The 21399-nt window shown below is 38.1% G+C and overlaps 1 protein-coding gene across 4 annotated transcripts in view; it reads left to right on the forward strand.

Annotated features, from left to right (window-relative positions):
* Nucleotides 1-20628, forward strand: part of PHACTR2 (phosphatase and actin regulator 2) — a 259221-nt gene extending 238593 nt beyond the window's left edge. For all 4 annotated transcript variants that reach the window (XM_089668643.1, XM_089668645.1, XM_089668642.1 and 1 more), the window contains 3 exons: nt 1355-1492; nt 6580-6656; nt 9753-20628. In XM_089668643.1, the coding sequence (XP_089524769.1) occupies nt 1355-1492; nt 6580-6656; nt 9753-9768 (231 nt within the window). In that variant the 3' untranslated portion in view covers nt 9769-20628. The remainder of the gene's footprint in view (nt 1-1354; nt 1493-6579; nt 6657-9752) is intronic.
* Nucleotides 20629-21399: the final 771 nt, after the last annotated feature.

A 21399-nucleotide genomic window follows, 5' to 3' on the forward strand; every position in this document is an offset into this window, starting at 1 on the left:
GAAAAGACATTTGTGGTTATTTCATTATAACTGTTATGTTATATTTGTCTGACCTACAAGTGCCTCTTTAATGTAAATGTAAGCAAGATGACTGAATGATCAAAAGCAATGTCAAACTGGCCAAAACACTCAATTTCAGTGGGGGTTGAATAATTTTGGACACAACTGTACCTTCAATATAAACAGGTATATACTTCACCAAACAATAAGTATATACTTTACGAATAAATATGTGCAGAAAAAAAAAGATTCAAATTGTGAGCAACACGTGAATCGTGAAATCACTCCATGTACACGATATATAAAATATATAAATATATAATATGTGTGTGTGAACATTCTGTGTACATTCATAAAAATGAAATAAAATAAAATTGCAAACACTTCTAAATAGCTGAAATGCATACAATTACCCTCAATAGAGTAATAGCATGCCTTTAAAGAGTACACTCTGGACTCACTCCAGTGTTGCTGTCACTCCCTGGACTCTCACTCCAGTATGTCACAGATAGGGTTCCAATCCTTAGGCAAACATCTCACATTTCCATCATCCTCATGAATAGAGAAAGAAGCCCATATAGTGTAGTATTATAGGTATTAAAACATTTATTTGTAGTGCTTACATATAGGGACTTATCAATCAGCAGCAAATTCCCATGATACAGCCTAGAGCAGCTTCCTGGAACGCTGCACTGCCGATTCCAAAAGCAACGATGGCTGCTCCGCCCCTTCCAGTTTGCGTATTACGTCAGACGGCACAGCTACTGATGCGTTTCGTCACTTCCGGACTTCTTCTGAAGGGATCCATATATATCTATAGTACACAGAGTGATTTCACGATTCACGTGTGCACATATTTATTCGTAAAGTACTTATTGTTTGGTGAAGTATAGAAGTATATACCTGTTTATATTGAAGGTAATACACTATTTAGTTCTCTATTTTTTTGAGGTACACAATTTATCTGGATTTATGGGGATGTTGAAGTTGAACACGGAGGAATAATTTATTTGGAGTATATTTTTGGACTTTACACATTGACTGGCACAAAAAAAGTTTTTATATATGTTTTGTCACGTGTTTAATAGCTTTATTCCATGCACATTTGAAAGGTACCCCAACCCCATACCATAGAGTCTATGTAGAACACCGATAAAGGGAATTAAGCGGCTACTATATTTAGATCAGTTATTGATTAATTCTTAGGCAGAACAGATTATATATTGTTACTAGACAGTTTACTGTGACCTTGTAAACCTTGTGTCCTGATTTTTAGCATAAAGTGTGGGTTTCTATCATATTTTATGGTGTTTGCTATAATAATGTTTGTTATCTCTCTGCTTTTTACTTACAGCTTAGCCTGAGGCCTTCAGTGGCTGAACTGCAGGCCAGGCGTATCTTGCGCTTCAATGAATATGTAGAGGTTACAGATTCTCTGGACTATGACCGCCGTGCTGATAAACCCTGGGCAAGGTTAACTCCTGCTGATAAGGCAAGGGCACATACTTTTTCTGATGGCAGTCTATGTCTAGGTGTTTCCTATGTTATTGAACCACTCTTCATACTACTGTATGTTCTCAGGTGCAGCCTTTCGTAGTGAGAGACTAATGTATGAAAAGAGGGATAATACCTAGACTAGAGCATCGTTATACATTACAATCCATAATAGATTTATTTTTTCATCAAATATGACATATTTAGGTCCTATGAAGCATGATATGATATCATTGTGAGCTGATCCTGATTATATTATCCAGAGCAAGTTATGGTCATGATGTCTGAGAGCAACCTTCAAAAGATAAAAAAAAATACTTTAGCACAGATAGATTTTTCAGGCCTGTAGGTATTCCACCAGGCCGCAGGAGTGTGTCTGCTGAATGAATAAACATACTCACATATGTGATGTAAGTAGATATTCTACTAGGCTATTACTAGTAGCAGGGGGGTGTCTACTGGATGCAGAAACATACACGCATGTGTGATGCAAGTAGATATTCAGCCAGGATATAACTAGCTCCAAGGAGTGTGTCTGCTAAATGTATAAACATGCACATATGCGTGATGTGAGTGGGTATTCCACCAGGATATAGATAGCAACAGTGGTATGTCTGGTGAATGTAGAAACATACATGTTTGCATGACACAAATTGTTATTTCAGTAGGATATAGATAGCGCCAGGGGTGTTTCTATTGAATGTATAAACATGCACATATGTGTGCTGTCAGTAGATGTTCTGCCAGGATATAACTAGCACCAGTAGTATGTCTGCTGAATGTATAAACATGCACACATTTGTAATGCAAGTAGATGTCCCACCAGGATATAACTAGCACCAAAGGTATGCTTGCTGAATTTATATACATGCACATATATATAGCACAGGGGTGTGCCTGCCCACATGTGTGAAGTAAGTAGATATTCCGTCAAGATATAATTGACACCAGGGCTGTATTTGATAATTGTATTAATATATTGATGAACTTTATCCTAACACCATACTTTATAGACTTCATTGGTGATATTTAAAGTGATACTAAACTTTGTTTTTTTTTTATTAAAAATAGAAAGATGTTATACTTACCCGCTGGCCAAAAATTCTTCCGGTATAACCTAGGGTGTGGTTGCCATCAACCCTATTTTTCTAATAAAACAGTTTATACCTTACATTTGGTGGGATTTTTAAGGCAACCTTGTTCTACAAGTAAACCAAACAGATTTTTATAAGAACGTTTTGACATTTTATTACATCAAATACATATTTCCCCAATAAAACATGACAATACCCGCTGTGCTCAGAGCGATCCATTACCTCCTCTTTGTCTGCCTCTGCCACTGTTGACATTTCCTCCTTTTTCGGACTGCCCACTTAGCAAGTTATGTGCTATATGGGGCCACCTGTGCAGGTGCGCTTCTGAGCCAGTCTATGTATGTCCATCAATGGTAAGCCATGCCCCCACTCCCTCCTCACAGGAGTTTGACAGCAGCAGGAGCCTATGGCTCCCAGTGCTCTTAGTTTCTCCTGTGAAAGCAGGAAAAGAACAGTGCATCTGCAGCCAGGACAGTGCTGGGTCGGTGAGAGGAGTCAGGTAAATGTTTGGGGACAGATGGAAGGATAGGTAGTGGATAGTTTGTTTGTTTTTACCTTAATGCAGGTAATGCTAAAACTATTTTGACTTTAGAACCACTTTAAACTTGTATTTGAGTCCCATATTATGCTTACTAAATAGCTCTGCCACCTCTGATCAGTAATAATTGGCACAGGACCTTTGTTAATAAATTTACTACTGTTTGCAACTTATAAAATATACGTATGTATTAACATGGTCAGTTAATTTTTGGAATAGGTTTGCTATGCATATTCACCGCTAAAACAGCATTGGCATTCTTCCCACTAATTTTACTATAGTAAAATTGAAATATGATTTGTTACTATGACAAACTGCACTTTTTGTGTCATTCTTTGCTATTTTTTGATTGAATTGATTTTGAAATGTTGAATTCAGAGTTTCTTGCATTGGAGCAGAAGATAAATATGTGCAAAATCTAGTCTTGAGAGAAGTAAGGGTTAGGGTGATGGTTCCTTGTCTTTTGTACCAGGAAGTAAGTACAGTAAGCTCCCGAGTTACAAACATCCAACTTACATACGACTCATACTTAAGAACAGAGGCAGCATGACATTACTCTGGTCATGGAAGCCAGCTGACGGACGGCCATCTTTCTGCTCACCTCATGCTGCCACCTACTGTCAGGCAGACCAGTCAGCAATCCCACATCACTACATTGCCAGTTAACCCTCCCCTATGCTATCCGAAACTTAAAAATATTTTTTTAGCTGGAGTTACACTTAAAAAATTTACCTGTTCCAATTTACATACAAAGTCAATTTAGGAACAAATCTACAAAACCTGTCTTGTTTGTAACCAGGGGACTGTCTGTCTTTTTTATTAGACATACAGCTATAAATGTATCAAGGTCAGCCAATCTAAAACTGGATTTAGTGTGATCAATAAAGGCTAACTCTATTGCAGTATCGACTCAGTAAATCATTACAAAGAACAAATCCAACAATTCCCCAACATCATGCAGCGCTTCGTAAATACTCGAACTATTTAGTTTTTGAGGAATCAGAAAAGAAAATAGGTCAGCAGATGGCACGCTTCTCATACAAAGAAAACAACACCAGGCTAGAATCAGCAGAGGATATAGACAGATTAAAGGTTCAGGAGCTGGTTATTGTGCTATCAATCCCAACATCAGAGATTATAACTTGTGTTAGTTTTATCAAAGCCCAGTCAGCCCTACTACACCTAACATTTTGGCAGCCCTGAGACCTGCACAGAGAGGAGCCTGCAGCTGCTAATTAGAAGGCTGCCTCCTCTTCTCTGTCTGTGCTCTTAAAGGATTACCAAATGTCTCTCTGTTTTTTCCCTCTAATTAAATGAGATGTTCTTTGAAATTATCCATCTGTTAACAAATTGCAATCCATTGAAACCATCTTACTTAACACAAAAATATTTGTTGCAACTCAGAACTGTGTTCAGCATGTGACTCCTAAAAACATGGATCTATTTCACAGCCAAAAAAAACAGAAGTTTAAAGTGGTATTACACCCAAAAACAAACATGTAATATATTGCGGTTTACCAATCCTTAGATGTGGTGGGTGCATTAGTTTTTTGGGTTTTTTTTTTAAGGCTTTGTTCCTTCATTTCACTATTTGATCCAACCAGTAACACACTTAGGGTGTCTGTGTTCTGAATGATGTAGTAAAGCAGACACCGTAAGCATATCCAGTCGGGGGGGGGGGGGGGGCATGGTAGTATTAGACTAGAAGAATTAAACTGGACATAGATGGATCGAAATTCGTCTGGCTCAGTAGGGACCAACTAAATTTCCTTCTATCAATGGCCATTCCTCCTTGATAGAAGTCGATCTAAGCATCAATGAACAGAACTGTTGGAAACTTCCATTTGATCTGCTGCTGCAGCGCTGATCAGTGTATTCTGAAAGCGAAGGAGTCCCCACTGTCAGAGAACAATAGCACTGCAGGGAGGATTCCTTCATCCACCTCGCTTGTGTGGTTGGGGGAGTCCATTTGTTTTGTTTTTTTATGATCATCCCTCTTTCTGATTGAAAGGCTGGTACACACGGGCCAAAATCTACTGGTTCAACAGAAACCAGACAACATTTGGCCCCTGTGTACAGCTGTCGAAGGTTTAACTTCTGTTGAATGGGCATCCTGGAAAACCAGTATCCAACCTTTCAGAGCACAATAGCTCTGCTCCAGACTTATCGCCTGGATCTCCAGGTGAAAATCTGGTGATCCTTATTAAAATAGAAACAATTGATAAGTACTCAATTGTTTCTGTCGCAAATGCACTAATACGGCTACAATCACCTTATTAAAATAAAATAATTTCTAAGTGAAAATGTTTCTATAGTTTCTAACAAAGTTGTTTAGACCTGTTGTATGCATTTTGTCTGTTTTTTAAGCTTTTGACTCTAATATGCAAATTAGCCGAATCCTAAAACGCAACAGTAATTTCTCAATTACTTGCCATTTTTCCAAATTACTGGGAGTCACTGGAAGGTGTGCCATGCCTTTGGCTGCTTTTACTATTGACAGCCAAGATAAGATGCAAGGATGACTGGCTCTGAATTATGTAATTTTTCCAAAAGTGTTTAATGGTTGGTGGCATCGAGACTCTATGGAGAAGATTTACTAAAACTGGTGAACTCAGAATCTGGTGCAGCTGTGCATGGTAGCCAATAAGATTCTAATTTCAGCTTGTTCCATTAAGCAATAAAACCTGGAAGCTGATTGGTTTCTATGCAGAGTTGCACCAGATTTTGCACTCTTCAGCAATAATCCTCTTAGTGTAATTACACTGGAATTCAATAAAATCTTCAAAACTAGATCTTCCAAATCTTCCATCAGTTTGCAGGCACTGGTATTCAAGAAGTATGTAATTCATTAATGAACATCAGACTTCTCATTGTGAATACGCCTCCCAGGAGAAAGTATGTTTGCTACCAGTCAAATGCACAGTTGTCTCCTCTGCATTGTCTTCCAGTTTTTTTCTTCGAGCAACATTTTTACAGAATTTAAAATCAAAAATGCATCAACAGAGATGAAATAAAGTGAATGTAAAATGGTCCCATTCCTATAGCTCTCCTTTGCTATGTTCAGTAGCCAGGAGACAGACCTGCATAAGCTCCTAATTACTCCTGCATGAGTAAAGATAGGAGTTAGAGGGGTGACTGTAAGGCCCTGGTGTCGACAGACTCTTTATCATGTCAGACCGGGCTTTGCACTCCCATACAAGTCATAGGGAGGTTACATGCACTTGTCAGCGATTTATGAATGATCTCCAAAGTGTCTTAAGCTAATGTTAAACTGATGCCAGCGACAAAAAGCCAAACTCCACCGATAACGGCCCTAAATCAGAAACCCTTTTCTCCAACTCTGCATACTCCTGGTTGATAGATTTGTGTGATGGTGCATTTATTTTATGGGCAAATAAGGCAGTATTGCTAATGTAAAATCATTTTTTATAACATTTTCTTATGTTTCTAAAGGCTGCAATTCGAAAAGAGCTTAATGAATTTAAAAGCACAGAAATGGAAGTACATGAAGAAAGTCGACAGTTTACAAGGTGACAACCTGTTTGTTTTTCCATCTTAAAGCTTTATCATGTGTCAGCAAATATTATTATATACCACATTTGTTTTCATTTACCACATTTTTTTTTTTATGGCATTGGACACTGGTGGGCATTATATACACTGCTCATGTTTTTCCTGGTCAAGTTAGGCTACACCCTTGTATACAAACCCTACCCACCCTACTGATACCCTCATCTGTGTTTAAGGCTTACATACATGTGGAGATGTTTCTTACAGTTCAATAAAGTCTTGAGAAACATCAGTTACATTTGTAACATTATATGTGTAATATGACCACACACTGATAGAATTGAGTTTTAGGTTAACTGATTTCTTTTTATTGTAAAATTTTTTTACTAAAGCAACTGCTAGTGTGAGTTACTATTACTTTGTTGCCTAATGCAAAGGTCAAATCTTTACTGAATACTATGAAAAATGTTCCCTTTTATGCAGGGTTGCCAACCCCAAATTAGATTATAAGTACAACTGCCCCAAAATCACTGACCGATAACATTTCTATTTATGGATACATAATGCAATACTATCACTTAACTACCTACATAATTAGTAGGATCTAATTTTCATCATAAATCTTTTGTAGCACCCTCTAGTGTGCTACTAGAATAGTGTAGGTAAATCGTGTATGACCCATGATAACTGTGTATGGCCCATGGTATCTGTGTGAGTCTCTGGTTAAGGTCGGGGTACTGCAGGTCAGGCTGGGTGGCTTTACAGGTTGGGACTCTTATCACCTCTACCTGGTTCTGGAGAATCATTGGAACTTTCCAGAACCCAGTGGGCGGAAGAGGTGGAGCCCTAATCTGCATGATTGTGGAAGTCCAACCAACCCCAGGTTTGGAGGCCCTGGTAGAGTGGTGGACCAGCCCATAAATATGGGAGAGTCAGGCTAGCTCAAGAGTCAGGTGGAAGATGGAGTGCTGAGGAGACAGTTGATGGCCTGGGAGGGGTCCCCTAGGTCTGGGGGGGGGGGGCTGGTCTCAGGATGGCTCAGGAGGATCCATTCAGCACCATGGCATGAACTGGATCAAGGCCTGGGAGCAGTGTGAGCAAGGAGGACAGAGCAAGTACATAAGCACCCCCAGGAATTCACAAAGGAAAGGACTGCCATATGTAGCAAGTTTTCAAAAGACAGCGCTGTGCTCAATCCTTTATCCCTGTCTTGGGAGATCTTCAGAGCAGCCAGGAGGGCGGGTAGTATATGTGGAGCTGGGAACAGTCCTAAAGGGAAGAGGAGACATCTCTGCATGTAGTTTAATAGTCAAGCTGATTTTCAGAGGTGGGGTTGCGAGTCCTTCGCCCGTAAGGGGCTGTTGTTACTGATCTGAAAAGACTGACCGCTTTCATGGAAAAGAACAGTCCAGGATCTGTTTCTGTAAATAGGAAGGAAGTTGTCCCCCATGCACTGTTTCAGTCAACTTGGGCATCCCATAATCCCTATTACCCAATCCAAGTTATATTCCCTAATAACAACACAAAAAATAAACTCATGAACTGTTCACTGACTGTGGATGAAAGTGTGGAAAATGATTGTTGCCTGGTTGTGCATAGCTTGGGGGTACCATGAAACAACGGCCCGCATGAGGGTAGCGCTTCACCTTTATAAGCAGTAGTTTACTAATAATGTCACAAGATAAAACTGTTGTGTGACAATACCATGCTGTATTGTCATTACCCTGTAGAGAACAATGCAACATATTGTCTGGTGAGCTAATACCAAATACATTTTCAACTGTGCCTTACATTTAGACGTAATAAAGAGAATTGAAAATGCTTGATACACAAATGCAGTATTAAAAAGCTTTTAAATGGTTTTCCAGATTTAATTTTTTTGGCATTATTTTAGGACTGTCCTTAATTTTCTGAATGGTTGGCAGCTGAGAAGAACAAAGCTTAAGAGTTGCAGCCCCGTCCATTTTTTATTCCTCAGAAAAGTTCTCTCTGGTCTGTTGAAAATCAAGCAATTTATGAATTATTATTATTAATATTATACAGGATTTATTTAGCGCCAACGGTTTGCTCAGCGCTTTACAATATAATGGGCGACAATACAGTAACAATACAGTTCAATACAAGAGGGATTTGAGGGCCCTGCTCCTTGGAGCTTACAATCTAGGAGGGAGGGGTGAATGGTACAATAGGTAATAACTGTGGGGGATGGAGTGGTTGGAAAAAATAGAGGATTCCAGTATTAGCAGAGGGCAGGATAGGCTTCCCTGAAGAAATAGGTTTTCAGTGATCGCCTAAAGGCAAGTAGAGTAGGTGATAGTCTGATAGATTGGGGTAGGGAGTTCCAGAGGATGGGTGGCGCCCTGGAGAAGTCTTGGAGATGAGCATGGGAGGAGGAGATAAGGGAGCTAGAGAGTAGGAGGTCTTGCGAGGAGCTGTGTGTATGGTTTGGGTGATATTTAGAGATAAGATCGGTTATGTAAATTGGGGCAGTGTTGTGGATGGCTTTGTATGTCATTGTTAGTGTTTTGAATTTTATCCGTTGGGCAACTGGGAGCCAGTGGAGGGATTGGCAGAGAGGGGTGGCAGATACAGAACGGTTAGTGAGGTGGAAGAGGAATCTACGCAGTCACAATTGTAGGATTGTATGACTCTGACAATTCTGCCTATATCCTGTTAAAAAAATAAATAAATAAATCACTATTTTTTGAGTCACCAAGTCGCCTGCTTTCCTAGTCTCTTTGCAGATCAGTAGCTGGCAATCCTGTTGAATGGGCCAGTCAGTGCAGCTAATTTATTAAAGAGTAGAAATGGTTACTTCACCTACTGGATAATGTGATGTGTTCAATTTACATATCCAATTATGTCCAGGTCAATTAAAAACAATAATAGGACTTTTCTCTGCGCATGATTAGATAATTGAAGTTTTCTTAAGTGAACATCCTCTACTCTTTAAGTAAAGCAACATCGTTTTGTCAACCTCTGACTTTATTCTAGGTGTATAATTTAGCAGCTCCTCAGTTTCCTCTGACAATCCTATAAAACGAGAGTGTTCACTAGATTCCAATTCAGTATTTTATAATCTCACCTTGAATCGTTTTTTTTTTCTTTTGGTATAGATTTCACCGTCCATAGGGAAACAAAGTAGATTGCAAGTTATCATGGAAGTTTATATTCAGGAAATGGGAATTTCCCAATAGATCATCATTATACTGAATCTTCTCAACATGGGCACATTTATGAATATCATGAAGGAAAGCAAAAGGATGAATTACTGGAAAAACAGCAGCCTTTGAATGTTCTAGATTCCCCATCATTGCAAAGGTGAACTTTGGCTAATATGATAGAAAATCTGAACTAACCATATAGCTAGGATTCATGTGTGCATTGTAGGGTTGTCTGGCATGAGGTTGGCTCCACCTTTTCTCTCCATTAAAGTGTTACATTGCTTCTGCCCAATTTGTCAAAGCCAACACTGAGCAGCTGTATTAATTACAGAGGTTTTCAATTTTGGCATATGTCTGCTACATGTAACATCAGTGAGAATAGCTGCCAGCTTATGTTTCAGAAGACAATTTACTCTTGGTAATCATAAGAAGGATTATCTCATCAGAGTAATAGCTGTAACTGTTTTCTTATTAATATTATAAATATTTCCTAATGAATGGATGAACAGATTTGAAGTATAAATTACTCCTGGAAATTTTAACGCATTTCTCTGTATAGACTTTGGAAGGTGCCCAGAATCATCTGCAATTGCACTGTGCCTGGAAGAAAATGAAGTTCTTAATGATTTTGAAAACTCAAAACATGTTCTTCTTAGCAAAAAAAGATGTTGTGCTGTAACCAATGCAGATCCGGTGTTTAAACTTGAAGACTAAGACAGTCTGATGACAGTCACTCCACACTACCAGGCTTATGGTAATAATGGCTGCTCTGTCTGAACCACAAGAATATCAGCACATGGATCAATAACTATCTCTGACATTCACTCCTTTCTGTAAAAATGTGAACTGAAGCATGTCTATGACAATGTAACTAATTTTATTTAATTGTATATTATGTATGTATTCCTTAGCGCCCTGTGGTTATCTGCAATGTTTACACTAAAAATATATGATACGATATACATAGCACTTAACTCTATTGAAGGGCAGAATAGATATAACTATACATACCATGTTTAACATAAAATGTGAACAGATATATTGCTGACACCTAAAGGAGGCCTATTAGTTTGTCCATTACCAGTTTTAAGTGTATATTCTTAAAAGAAAGCAAAGTTTATCCCAAGCATGTATTAGCTGAGATGCATCTTCTGGAAAACTGAAGAAATCCTTCAATAAAGCAGTTGATTCTAATGTTAGTTTTAGGTCCTGTTCACATTAACATGTAAGTAATGTGAAAAGTGCACTTGACAGGTGATAACTGAACAAATATTGAAGACAAAGTACAAAAAAGTATAGTAACCCCACAGCAACCAGTCAAATTCAGCTTGTATATTTGTATTGTAGCAATACAAATAAAAGCTGATTTGGAAAAACTAAGAGCTAGTTTCACTGTTTTTGGAAATGTGTGATTATAGTGGAACTCCTAGCAGATATAACATAATCACGTCTATTTGGGGTTATTTATCAATTATTACTAATATAAAATATGGCAATCTGCCTTTATAATATCATCCCACAATTCTCTGAATAACAGATATCAGATTGAGAGTGGGTAATTGTGCACTAAAAGCAAATTTGGCTCTGTGGCATTGGGCAGTGTTGTCAGTCTGTTATGTTTTTAAACTCTGCTAATACGTGACCCAGTGATCAGATAACTAAGAAAAGTGCAAAACTGCAATAAGTATTATTGGTGTCACCGTTGGTGGCTTGGCATTATATTTATGAAAATTACAAGTTACAAACTTCTTAGCAGGTGTAACTTTTACATGTATGTTAACAGCATATTAGCTGTTTGCCTGGAGTTCCTCTTTAAATGCACAGTTGTGTACTCTGTGACTAAACTGGATCAATATCTAAAAGAAATCACCCGAGCAATTAAAATCCCATTCATTTTATTACTTTTGTAGTGGCTCACAGAAAAGTGAACATGAAGCTAAATTCTACAGAACCTTCATTTTGTAGATTCTGCTTCTGAGCAGTTCTGTGTAACATACAGGTCTGCTTCAATGAAACAAGCATGCTTTACAGAGAGTGGGTAGGGTATGGAACACTGAAGAAATGTATTTAACAGCTTGAAAAAAAGCAGATCATGTTAAAGTGGAACTAAACCCATTGATTTAACAGTTTCAAAAACCAGTTAAACTGGCCATTCATTATACAATTTTCTTGTTCAATTTACTTTAGATTTACCTTCAACTATCTAGTGCAAGGACCTGTCTGAATGCATACAAATTGAAAGTGTTTAGGTTTGACTTCATGTGGTTTTGGTAAATCTAAGGATTCGTTCACATCAAGGCATTTTGTATTGTGGGCAGAATTGTAGTGATTCTGCCCGTGATCACAAATCACTCTGAAAAGCTGACAAATGGCAACACACTTGTTCAGATGCACCTAAATGCAGGTGCAATTCTGCCGCGATAAATCACAACAAACCTCAGCACATAAAGCTTGTCGCCAAAAAAAGGCGCAGGAGCTTAACGCAATGAAGTTTGAGAAATTCATCGTAACTATTGTGACAGTATTGTATTTTGAGTGCCATTGAAAATGAATGGCACCTGAACAGGCGTGGTGCGATCTGTCAGTTCTGCAGAGCGTTTTAGGATCTGCCTGCAATACAAAACGCCTAGGTGTGACTGGAACCTAATGGAGAATTGTACAAGAAAATTGTATACTTTATGGCCAACCTAACATTCAAGGCATGCCAGCAATGCTAACTGTCACATTTGCTTGTGCTGTCAACCAAATTGTCAAAAAACCTCAAATGACTGGAGTCATAACTGATCTCATGTGCAGCACAAAGGCAGTTGCAGATCAAACCAAAGCTAAGATGGCAAGTTCCTTGGCTTGAAAGAAAAAGAGGGTTTAGTTCTGCTTTGAGGGCCAGTTCACACTACAAAAATGCACTCTGGATGTATTCCATGTTTTTGCTTACAGTTAACACCACACGGAGTTCCGGTGCAGTTTTGATGCAGTTTGCCATGTTCCATTATGTTTCTATGCAGAAACAATGCAGCATGTTCTACTTCTTTTTCTGAACCGGAAACTGACTGGAACTGACTGCACTAGTGTGAACCAGGGCCATTGGAATTCATGGAAAACACTGTGCATACATTTTTGATGCAGAAAAAAAAGCGCACTGAACTGCATCTAGTGTGAACGAGCCCTAAGGGCTCGTTCAAACTTTGGTGCAGAGATGTCAGTTTTTCTACATGCGTTTTGCAGGGGCACAACTAAATCAGTTGTTATCTATGTGTCCTGTTCACACCACAACACTGGGATCATGTGCAGACTTTTTCTAGGGGGTTCTGCAGGGATCTGCAGCGTGTATAAAACTCATTGAAACGCGCATGAAAACTGATGTAAACTAATGTTTCTGCAAGTGAAACCTGTGTGTCCGTTTCAGTTTTTCTGCACGTATAGTGTGAACGAGGCCCAGGTCATCTGACATGCAATAGCTTTGCCATGACTTTGGGCCATTGAATCTACTGACAGGTGCTTTTCTTCAGCCTTTCACACCTGTACACTCTCTCAGACAGGTGGTAATGCTTACCGCTCTCTAAAAAGTGATTTGAGCTGGATTGCTTTTCATAGGGCAGTTTTGCCGAGCCTGGCAGGCATTCAGGAGGCACTACTTCTGCCCCCTAATGCCTGTTTTTGTTTTGTCTTTGTTTTTTAACTTTTCTACTTTTTAAATTGCCAACCTGCAAATTTTATATTGTGTGCCTGAACCGCAACTGCGAGCCAAACGCTTGCGGTGCAGCACCATTGATCTCAATGGGCGAGTTTAACTGTCAGTGCCACCTGAAATTCTGCAGAATTTCACTGGGCAGCTTGTTTTTACTGCTCTATGGCCACCAGTGTGAAAAGAGCCCTTACTTATGCGTTCCTGGTCGATGAAAGAAATTCTGACTTTAGAGTTTAGGCCTGCTTTATATCATTGCAGGTGTGTTCCACAGCAGCATTCAATGAGCCTTTGATATTGTAATGACATGTGGTAGATTATGAATAAACTCAAGTGAGTTATTACAGTAATCCATAGCAGTCAGATAAACATTTTCTGAATTGTTATAAATCACTATACTTTACACATCATCTTGGGATTGTCTAATTCAATAACTATTTTTTCTATATTCAAGTCACAGAGAAGAGGCAGTAGTAAATGTCTTGGAGTTTTTTAATTTTTTTTTTTATTGTAAAAAGCTTTACCGTTGTGCCATTTGCTATAAACATGGCCAGTTTATCTGTTTACCTGCCAAATTCAAATCAAAATCACAATGCTTTAACACTGTACAATCTGTGTCTTACAAACCATGCTAATGCCTGAATTATCAGTATTAGAATTGATTTTCTATTATGAGTATGTATATAAAGATGTAGTTAGTTGTGTTTTATTATTTTAAAGGATAAAAATAAAAAAAAAAAAACAAAACTAAAAGGTATGAGGCATTTTAGCCTTAATTACTGGCATTACCAGTATGCAAAATGATTGTGTGTTCTTACGCACAATGGAGAAGTGATTAAAAAAAAAACTTCTTTAAGAGATTCATGCACATGAGAAAAACATGACAATCTTCCTTGATGGTTTTAATTCTAAAGTATGACAAGGTATAGAACAGGGTATATAATTTATGACATCTGAGTACTATTGAAAGATCTATTTCTAAAATAGTCTCTGATTTGTTTGTTTCTTTAGCAAGATAAAAGTACAAAACATTAGTGACATGGAAGTCATTATACAACTGATATTTACTGAAATATTGATTTTGAACAAACTGCCTCCTACCTGAGTCGGTGTTTAGAGTGTCTTCATAGGTAGATGTATTTATGTTTGTGGGCATATTGATGTAATGAAACCAGTGACAGATCCACTGTATTTGCACAGCATGATTTCTAAAATATGCAGTTTGTTTTGAGTATTGAAATTGTACAGCACACAAAATAGCATGTAGACGTTAGTCAAGGTGCAGATGTTCCTGATGTTCTGTGTTATTGCCAGTTTGAAGGGACATGCTTATATGCCGCTTCTATGGTGTTGTCTTTTAAAGAAACATTACTGAAATGCAATACTTTATTTTTGATGGCTAACTAAAGTGGAGGGGGGAGTGAGTACTGGCTTTGATCGGTACCCACTCCCACTTCCCCAAGGAGAGGATAACATGCCTTGCCCTGAAACCTCCCACAGTCCTGCAGGAGCATTCACAATTCATCACAGGGATCCAACTGTGGTTCCTCAAGAATTAACAGCTGGCTCCCTTATCCAAGATGGTGATGCCAGGGACCCACAGTGGTAAGAAGAACCGGCTGCAGGAAGACAGCGCTGGACCCCAAAGCACTGGTAAGTACCTGATTTGTAAAAGTCAGCTGCTACAGTATATGTTGCTGCTGTTTAGGAAAAAAAAATTGTTCTGCTTTAAATAGGTTATTAAGTTTTTCTTTTCAGGACTTTGTCAGAAAGATGTCTGCCTATGAGTTCTCAGTTTGCCTACCTGCATTGAGCAATATGGGATGATTTCACTCCAGGTGAATTTAGAGAGAGCAGTCACAATGTTAGATCTTCGAGGTTTGGCTTTAAAATACCTGCAGTGCAGGTCTAAGTTAGTGATTTGGTTAGCTCTAATGGCTGTCACTGCTAGTTGTAAGAATCAAACTAATTCATGCTGCCAATGTCCATCCAAAACTAAAATCTTTTTTTTTTTTTTTATGGATTTGAAGTTTTGCAAAGTTATGCAAAGTCTTTGGTAGAATATATCTTCTGCATGAGTGGGTATATGCATTTTGGTAATTTTAAAGGACTATCTAAACAAAGTTAAATCTACGTACAAAATTATTTCTTCAAAACATTATAATCTGAATGTTAAAAAAAAGAGTGCCTTCTGCTTCCTCTTAGCTGGCGTTAGTCAAACAGGCATTTCCTTCTTGGCATAGGGACCAGTATTCTTCAAAGTATGATTGTAGTCCTCTGCTCTTGGCATGTAAAGATTAAGAATTAAGGCTGTTTTTAAAGATTCCCAAACTATATTTTATTAAAAAAGAGAATATAAGAGTCTTTATTGGATGCTAGAACGGAAAGGTTGATGATTTTTAAGGGGAAAAAAAAGGAGAACTAAAGCAATAAAGAAACAGGCTACACATGGAAGATCATTATTTGTATAGAAGAGAAGTATATAATATTACATTTTAATAAAACCCTTAATATCACAAAATCATCAGGCAATTTACAGGCATTATTGAAAAGTTTCACTTTTGTTTAAAACTTACAGACCTTATTTATAACACACAGAGTTAATAATTTCCTAGCAAAGACCTCCAGGATTGCCTGTTCGAATTAGTACAGGCTGCCATTTTGGTTATGTAAAGTTAGGTACATTTTTCACATATTTAAACCACGAAGGCCAAGGCATGGACAGAGCACAGACAAAGGAAGTGAAGTACCTTACTTGAAAATTTCAAAACACAATTGTAATAATAAACAATTTTACAGAAGCCTCAAAGCTTATAATTAAATTCTTGGTGGTGTGATTTGAAGATTTTACCTAAAGAATATAGGGAAACTTAACTCTGAATTTGCTCTGTTCTGGTAATAACATGTCTGCACTCTCTGTTGCTGCTTTAGGGCTCGTTCACACCACAATTTCAGCATTACGGTGGCATTTTTGCGTACGCATTTACTCATGTTTTTGATGCATTTTCAGTGTGTTCCAGTGCAATTCTTTTTTTCTTTTTTTGGCACTTGGAAAATCCTTATTTTCATTAAGACAACGTGTATTTGGTGCGTTAGCTTACGTTTTGATGCATTTTGAATTTAAAAAAAAGGAAGCAGGCTGTACTTTTGTTGAAAGCACTGGAACTGACAACACTGGTATGAACTAGAGCCATCAGAATACATGGCAAACACTGTGCCTGCATTCTGGATGCAGTTTAAAAATGGACTGGACAGCATCTGGGGAGAACCCTTGAGGCTCCATGCACACTGGCTTAAAAAAACACTGCTCCTAGAAGAGTTTAGTGTTTTACCTGTAGAAGCAACTATGTTATCCTATGTGTCCATGTACATTATGTACTCTAGAGGTGTTTTGTTTTTGTTTTTTTAGCTCAGCAGAAAAAAAACCCTTCTGTTTTACGTTTTTGGGAGAGTTTTTCTTGTGGAAAAAACGATAAACGCTCCTAAATACTGCTAACCGCTCCTAAATGCTAGTAAAATTAGGGGGGGGGGGAGAGTTCTGCCAGTAGCACTGGCATTTTTTAAGCCAGTGTGCATAGAGCCTAACAGCAGAATTTATAACTCCAGGCATCATCCTTTATCAGCCATAGGGTGGCCAGTGATAATTCAACTACCATGCTTGTGCCAATGATTTACATTAGGTTTCATTCTTCAGCATCTGTAAGATAGTGGAAGTGTACACTCCAGTGCAAAATGTGTATATTCAAATAAAAATCCTACATAAATATCAGTTCTACTTTACAGGCTTACAGTCTTTTACTTTGGGCCCTAATGTTTACATTACTGTTGTCAAGCCATGTCACAGATTTTAAATCTTTAAAAAAAAAATAATAAAACCTATAATGGTTCCTATTTCCCCTTGTCTCGGATTTAAGTTTTTAAATTCATAAGTAAGATGACAGTGTTTTTTAGATTGCGCAAGCCATTGGCAATAATATTCACATGCTGTTCAGCATGACTATATATGATTGTACAGAGAGTGAAATAAAGGACCAGCAGTTGGACATGGCATAAAGGAATTTTTTTTTAAATTCTGTTCTTTACCGTAATAACTTTCTGTTAACCTCGGTGTATATGATTGTATAGGAAGAAGAAACACGAAATAAAGAACCAACAACTGGGGAGGACATGCTATAATAATATTGTTTCTGACCAGGGTTATATGCTTTTCTGAGTCATAACGATATGTCTTTAAGTTTTGTCCCCACTGTTTAGGCTGTAAGCCTGTTATTAACGAGCAGGTCAAAGATAGTAAGAGTGATAGATTGCTATGGATAAAGTTGTTGAAACTGAATCTGAATGTGGTGATAAATGGCAGGTTATTTGGCAGGTCGAAGTAGGTCACATTCTGAGATTCTGATGTCTGCCTGGCCAATTGGGTGGTTTTTGGGAAGGTTTAGCAAATACTATTTGAATGTCATTTGTCAAAAAGATTTGAGTGAACTCTCAAGCATTTTTAGGGTAATTGGTTGTTTTTTCCAATCATTTGCTATTTGAACAGTAGCAGGTATATTTTCTGCTGCCAACAGGTTGGAATTTTAGCCTTACAATGCCACCCATCCCATTTCTCATTGGTTGTTTTTTGATACATAAAATGCTACAATGCAGTTTTGTTCATTAAATATTTAAAAAATATTTGTCAAATCTTTCCAAAACTAGCCAGGCTCGAGCCAACACATTGTTTGGGTTGAATGTTTTGGTGTTTTTTAGTAAACAGGATCTATTATAAGGAGTGTAGGTGAGGAGGTAGTGAACCTATATGGAAAACCTTAAAGGATAAGTTCACCTTTGGGAACATGTTACATGTTCCACCCTAAAAACGGATGAAACATGTAACATGTTTCCAATGCTGCAGCCACTGCCCCCCCGTGACAGAAGTACGGGGAAAAGTTCACTTTTTAAAAACCGCACAGCCGTGCGGGGCTCCAACCATAAGGCCGTGTCACTCATTCACAGTGTTGTGAATGAGTGAACTACAAGTCCCAACAACCTTAGCAGCTGTCAGCTTGTAGTTCTCCGTGAACTACCTTGGTGCTGTGGAGCATCATGGTAGTTAATTTAATCTTCCTGTCAGTATATCCCATATGGGCAAGCAGATATATTGACAGTTCTGTAAGAGAAATGCATGGTACCATGGATCTGCTGATCGCTGGTACACTGATTTCCAATCTACTGCAACCAAAAATAATGCACATTTTTTTACCTGCAAAAAAAATGTGCATTGATTATTTTTGATCAAAAGGTGAACTTATCCCTTAAGCAGGCATCTGACAAGGGTCCCTTAACTCAGTTTATTAGGACAAAACAATCATTTAAAAAATATACTGTTGGCAGTTTCTGATTAGAAGCAGCAAAGCATTTCTGCACATCTTCCATTGCCTAGACCCTAATACTAGGCTAATGCTGATTCACTTCTGTGAACCTGGAACAACTGTCAGAACCTTTAGTCATGTGACCTCACAGGAGCTTATCAGGGTTTCCATAATATAAATGCAATAAGATTCACAACTGTCTCAAACTGATTGAAGGGTAAGGTTGCCTCATTCTGCATTCATGTTAATGTCTGTGTTCTATCTTATATAAACTACGCAACCAAAGGAGCCTTTTTTTTTTACCATTAAGAAATATTACCCTATCATCATCATCATTTTGGAAACCGTAACGTTTAAAAGACAATAACAAAAATGTAAATTCTAGATCAGCCTTTGCTCAACCTTTTTACCACAAAGGAACTCTTGCAATAATTTTCAGGTTTCAAAGAACCCCTGCTAAGGTTAGTCCATTGGTGGTCATTGAAAAAATCCCTCCTACATTGTTGGTGTTAAGCGGGAAGAATGCCCGCTTTACATTGGTCATCAGAATTATGCCCTTCGATTAAAGCCATTCTCTTTGGACCTAGAACTATGCAGGGACCAACATATGGGAAATCAGTAAGCTGAAACTCAAGGAACCCCTAGCCACCTCATGAGGAACAATAGGGTTCCATGGAAGCCTGGTTGAGAATGGCTGTCCTAGATGCATGAGTCTGGATCACACGCAGTGCAAATTCCAATTCTGAGTGTTTATAAAATGAATACTTTTATTCCACTGTTTTTTGTCACCCAACATTGGAAATTGGAGCTTTGACTTAGATCCGATATGCAAATTCACACACTACTTTTACTTGCCTTGGCCACTTCTTGAGCACAGGTTTTATACCACTTCGTCAGCAGAAGCAATTTTCCCATATTTTGTTCCTGGAAGTCTGAAGCAAACCCTCTGGCAGGGCTGTGACTTCTCTGTTCCACATTAATTCTAATGTCAGCTGATTAAGTGGCAGCTAAAGGAAGAACATATAACTTTTAGAAACTTACCATCCAACATTCAGAGTGCTTCAAATTTCTTGGTGAATCAACAGGTAAATGCAGCTTAGATTGCTAAACATGCTTATTGGTTCGTTTTAGAGGAATTTTATATACTTATATGTAGATGTCAACAATGAATTGTATAGCATGGCCTATAAATAAATATATATAGATATATATATAAATGCTGAAAAATGACTGCATCAGGAATGCGTCTTTCTGCTTTTTCATTACAATAAACAGATTGCTGTATTTGCCTTAAAATGAATCATGTATACAGGGGAGTATCTTGTGGTTTCTTTGTGGACGTGATGAATTAGCGTGGCAGCTGTAATTGGTAGACGAAGATATATTTTGACTTGTAGTAATTAGTGATCGTTTGCTGTATGTAGGATGCACAGAGTATTTTCTGTGAATTGTAAATAACTGGAAATGTACACTGGTTAAAACCTAAAGGACAGTCTTTGTTCTTTATGTGTATTGTAACTCAATATGCATATATGTATTATATAATATATATTTTCCACTGATATAATCTGAAAGATAAAAATGTATTATTTTTTTTTATATTCCCTGTCATAACTTTATTTTGTGTTATATGCTATATTAACAATCACAGATGTGCTCTGTATACAGTCTTACTATATTGTAGAGTTCAATGCTGTGCACACTTTCAAGTGCCTTAGAACAATGTTTAGATCTTATTATTATATTATAAAAATACAATTGTTACCTCATTAAAAAAAGTTGGAAAAATAAATGGTGTATTTATTGTCATTATTAAATTAGAAGGTTTCTAAAGCTAAATTGAGCTCAACTCTTCAAAGGCCATCTCTGGGCAAAAAAAAAGTTCTCCCATGCAGTGGGACTGTGCCCGCACTGTACCAGTTAATTACTCATTTTTGCCTAGAGCAGAGAAGATATACTTACCTCATCCACCAATGCCCTTGCACAAGACCAGTCTGGCACCCCCACGCTCCAGCGTTCTTGAGGTCATCAAGCCTGGAACAGGTTTCATGGACCAGGAACAGTCCACCGCTGAACCATGGGGAAGCACCATTTTTTGGTGGAATGAAGGATTAGGTGCATATAAGCTTTCTTCTCACCCCTAGACAAAACTAGCACTTCCTTTTTGTGTGGAGTTGAGCTTTAAAGCTGAACTCCATGATGAACACAATTTTTACACCAAATTCCCTTTCCCATGGAGGAGCAGGAGGAATATGTGAGGTGTCCTGTGTCACATCCTGTGGATGTAAAGGATGTACCTCACAAATCTTTGGGACTGTAATTAATAGCGGTATGCAGATGATAGATGCTAGTAAACTGCACAGATGGCAATTTGCCCAGGTAATCAACTGCTGAGGGCAAGCTGGGTGGGAAAAGATGAAAGGAATCGGCAGCAATGAAGTAAGGATGATGGCTGTCCTGCAAGAACTGCAAATGGACAGTAACATGATCGGTTGCCTGGCTGAAGCAGAGAGAGAAAGGAGGTGGTTGACTGTCTTTCAGAACTGAAAACTGCATCCACTGA

Source organism: Staurois parvus, unplaced genomic scaffold (genome assembly GCF_062004578.1).
Source record: "Staurois parvus isolate SC_StPar_1 unplaced genomic scaffold, SC_StPar_1.0 ptg000059l, whole genome shotgun sequence".
In the NCBI taxonomy this organism is placed as follows: domain Eukaryota; kingdom Metazoa; phylum Chordata; class Amphibia; order Anura; family Ranidae; genus Staurois; species Staurois parvus.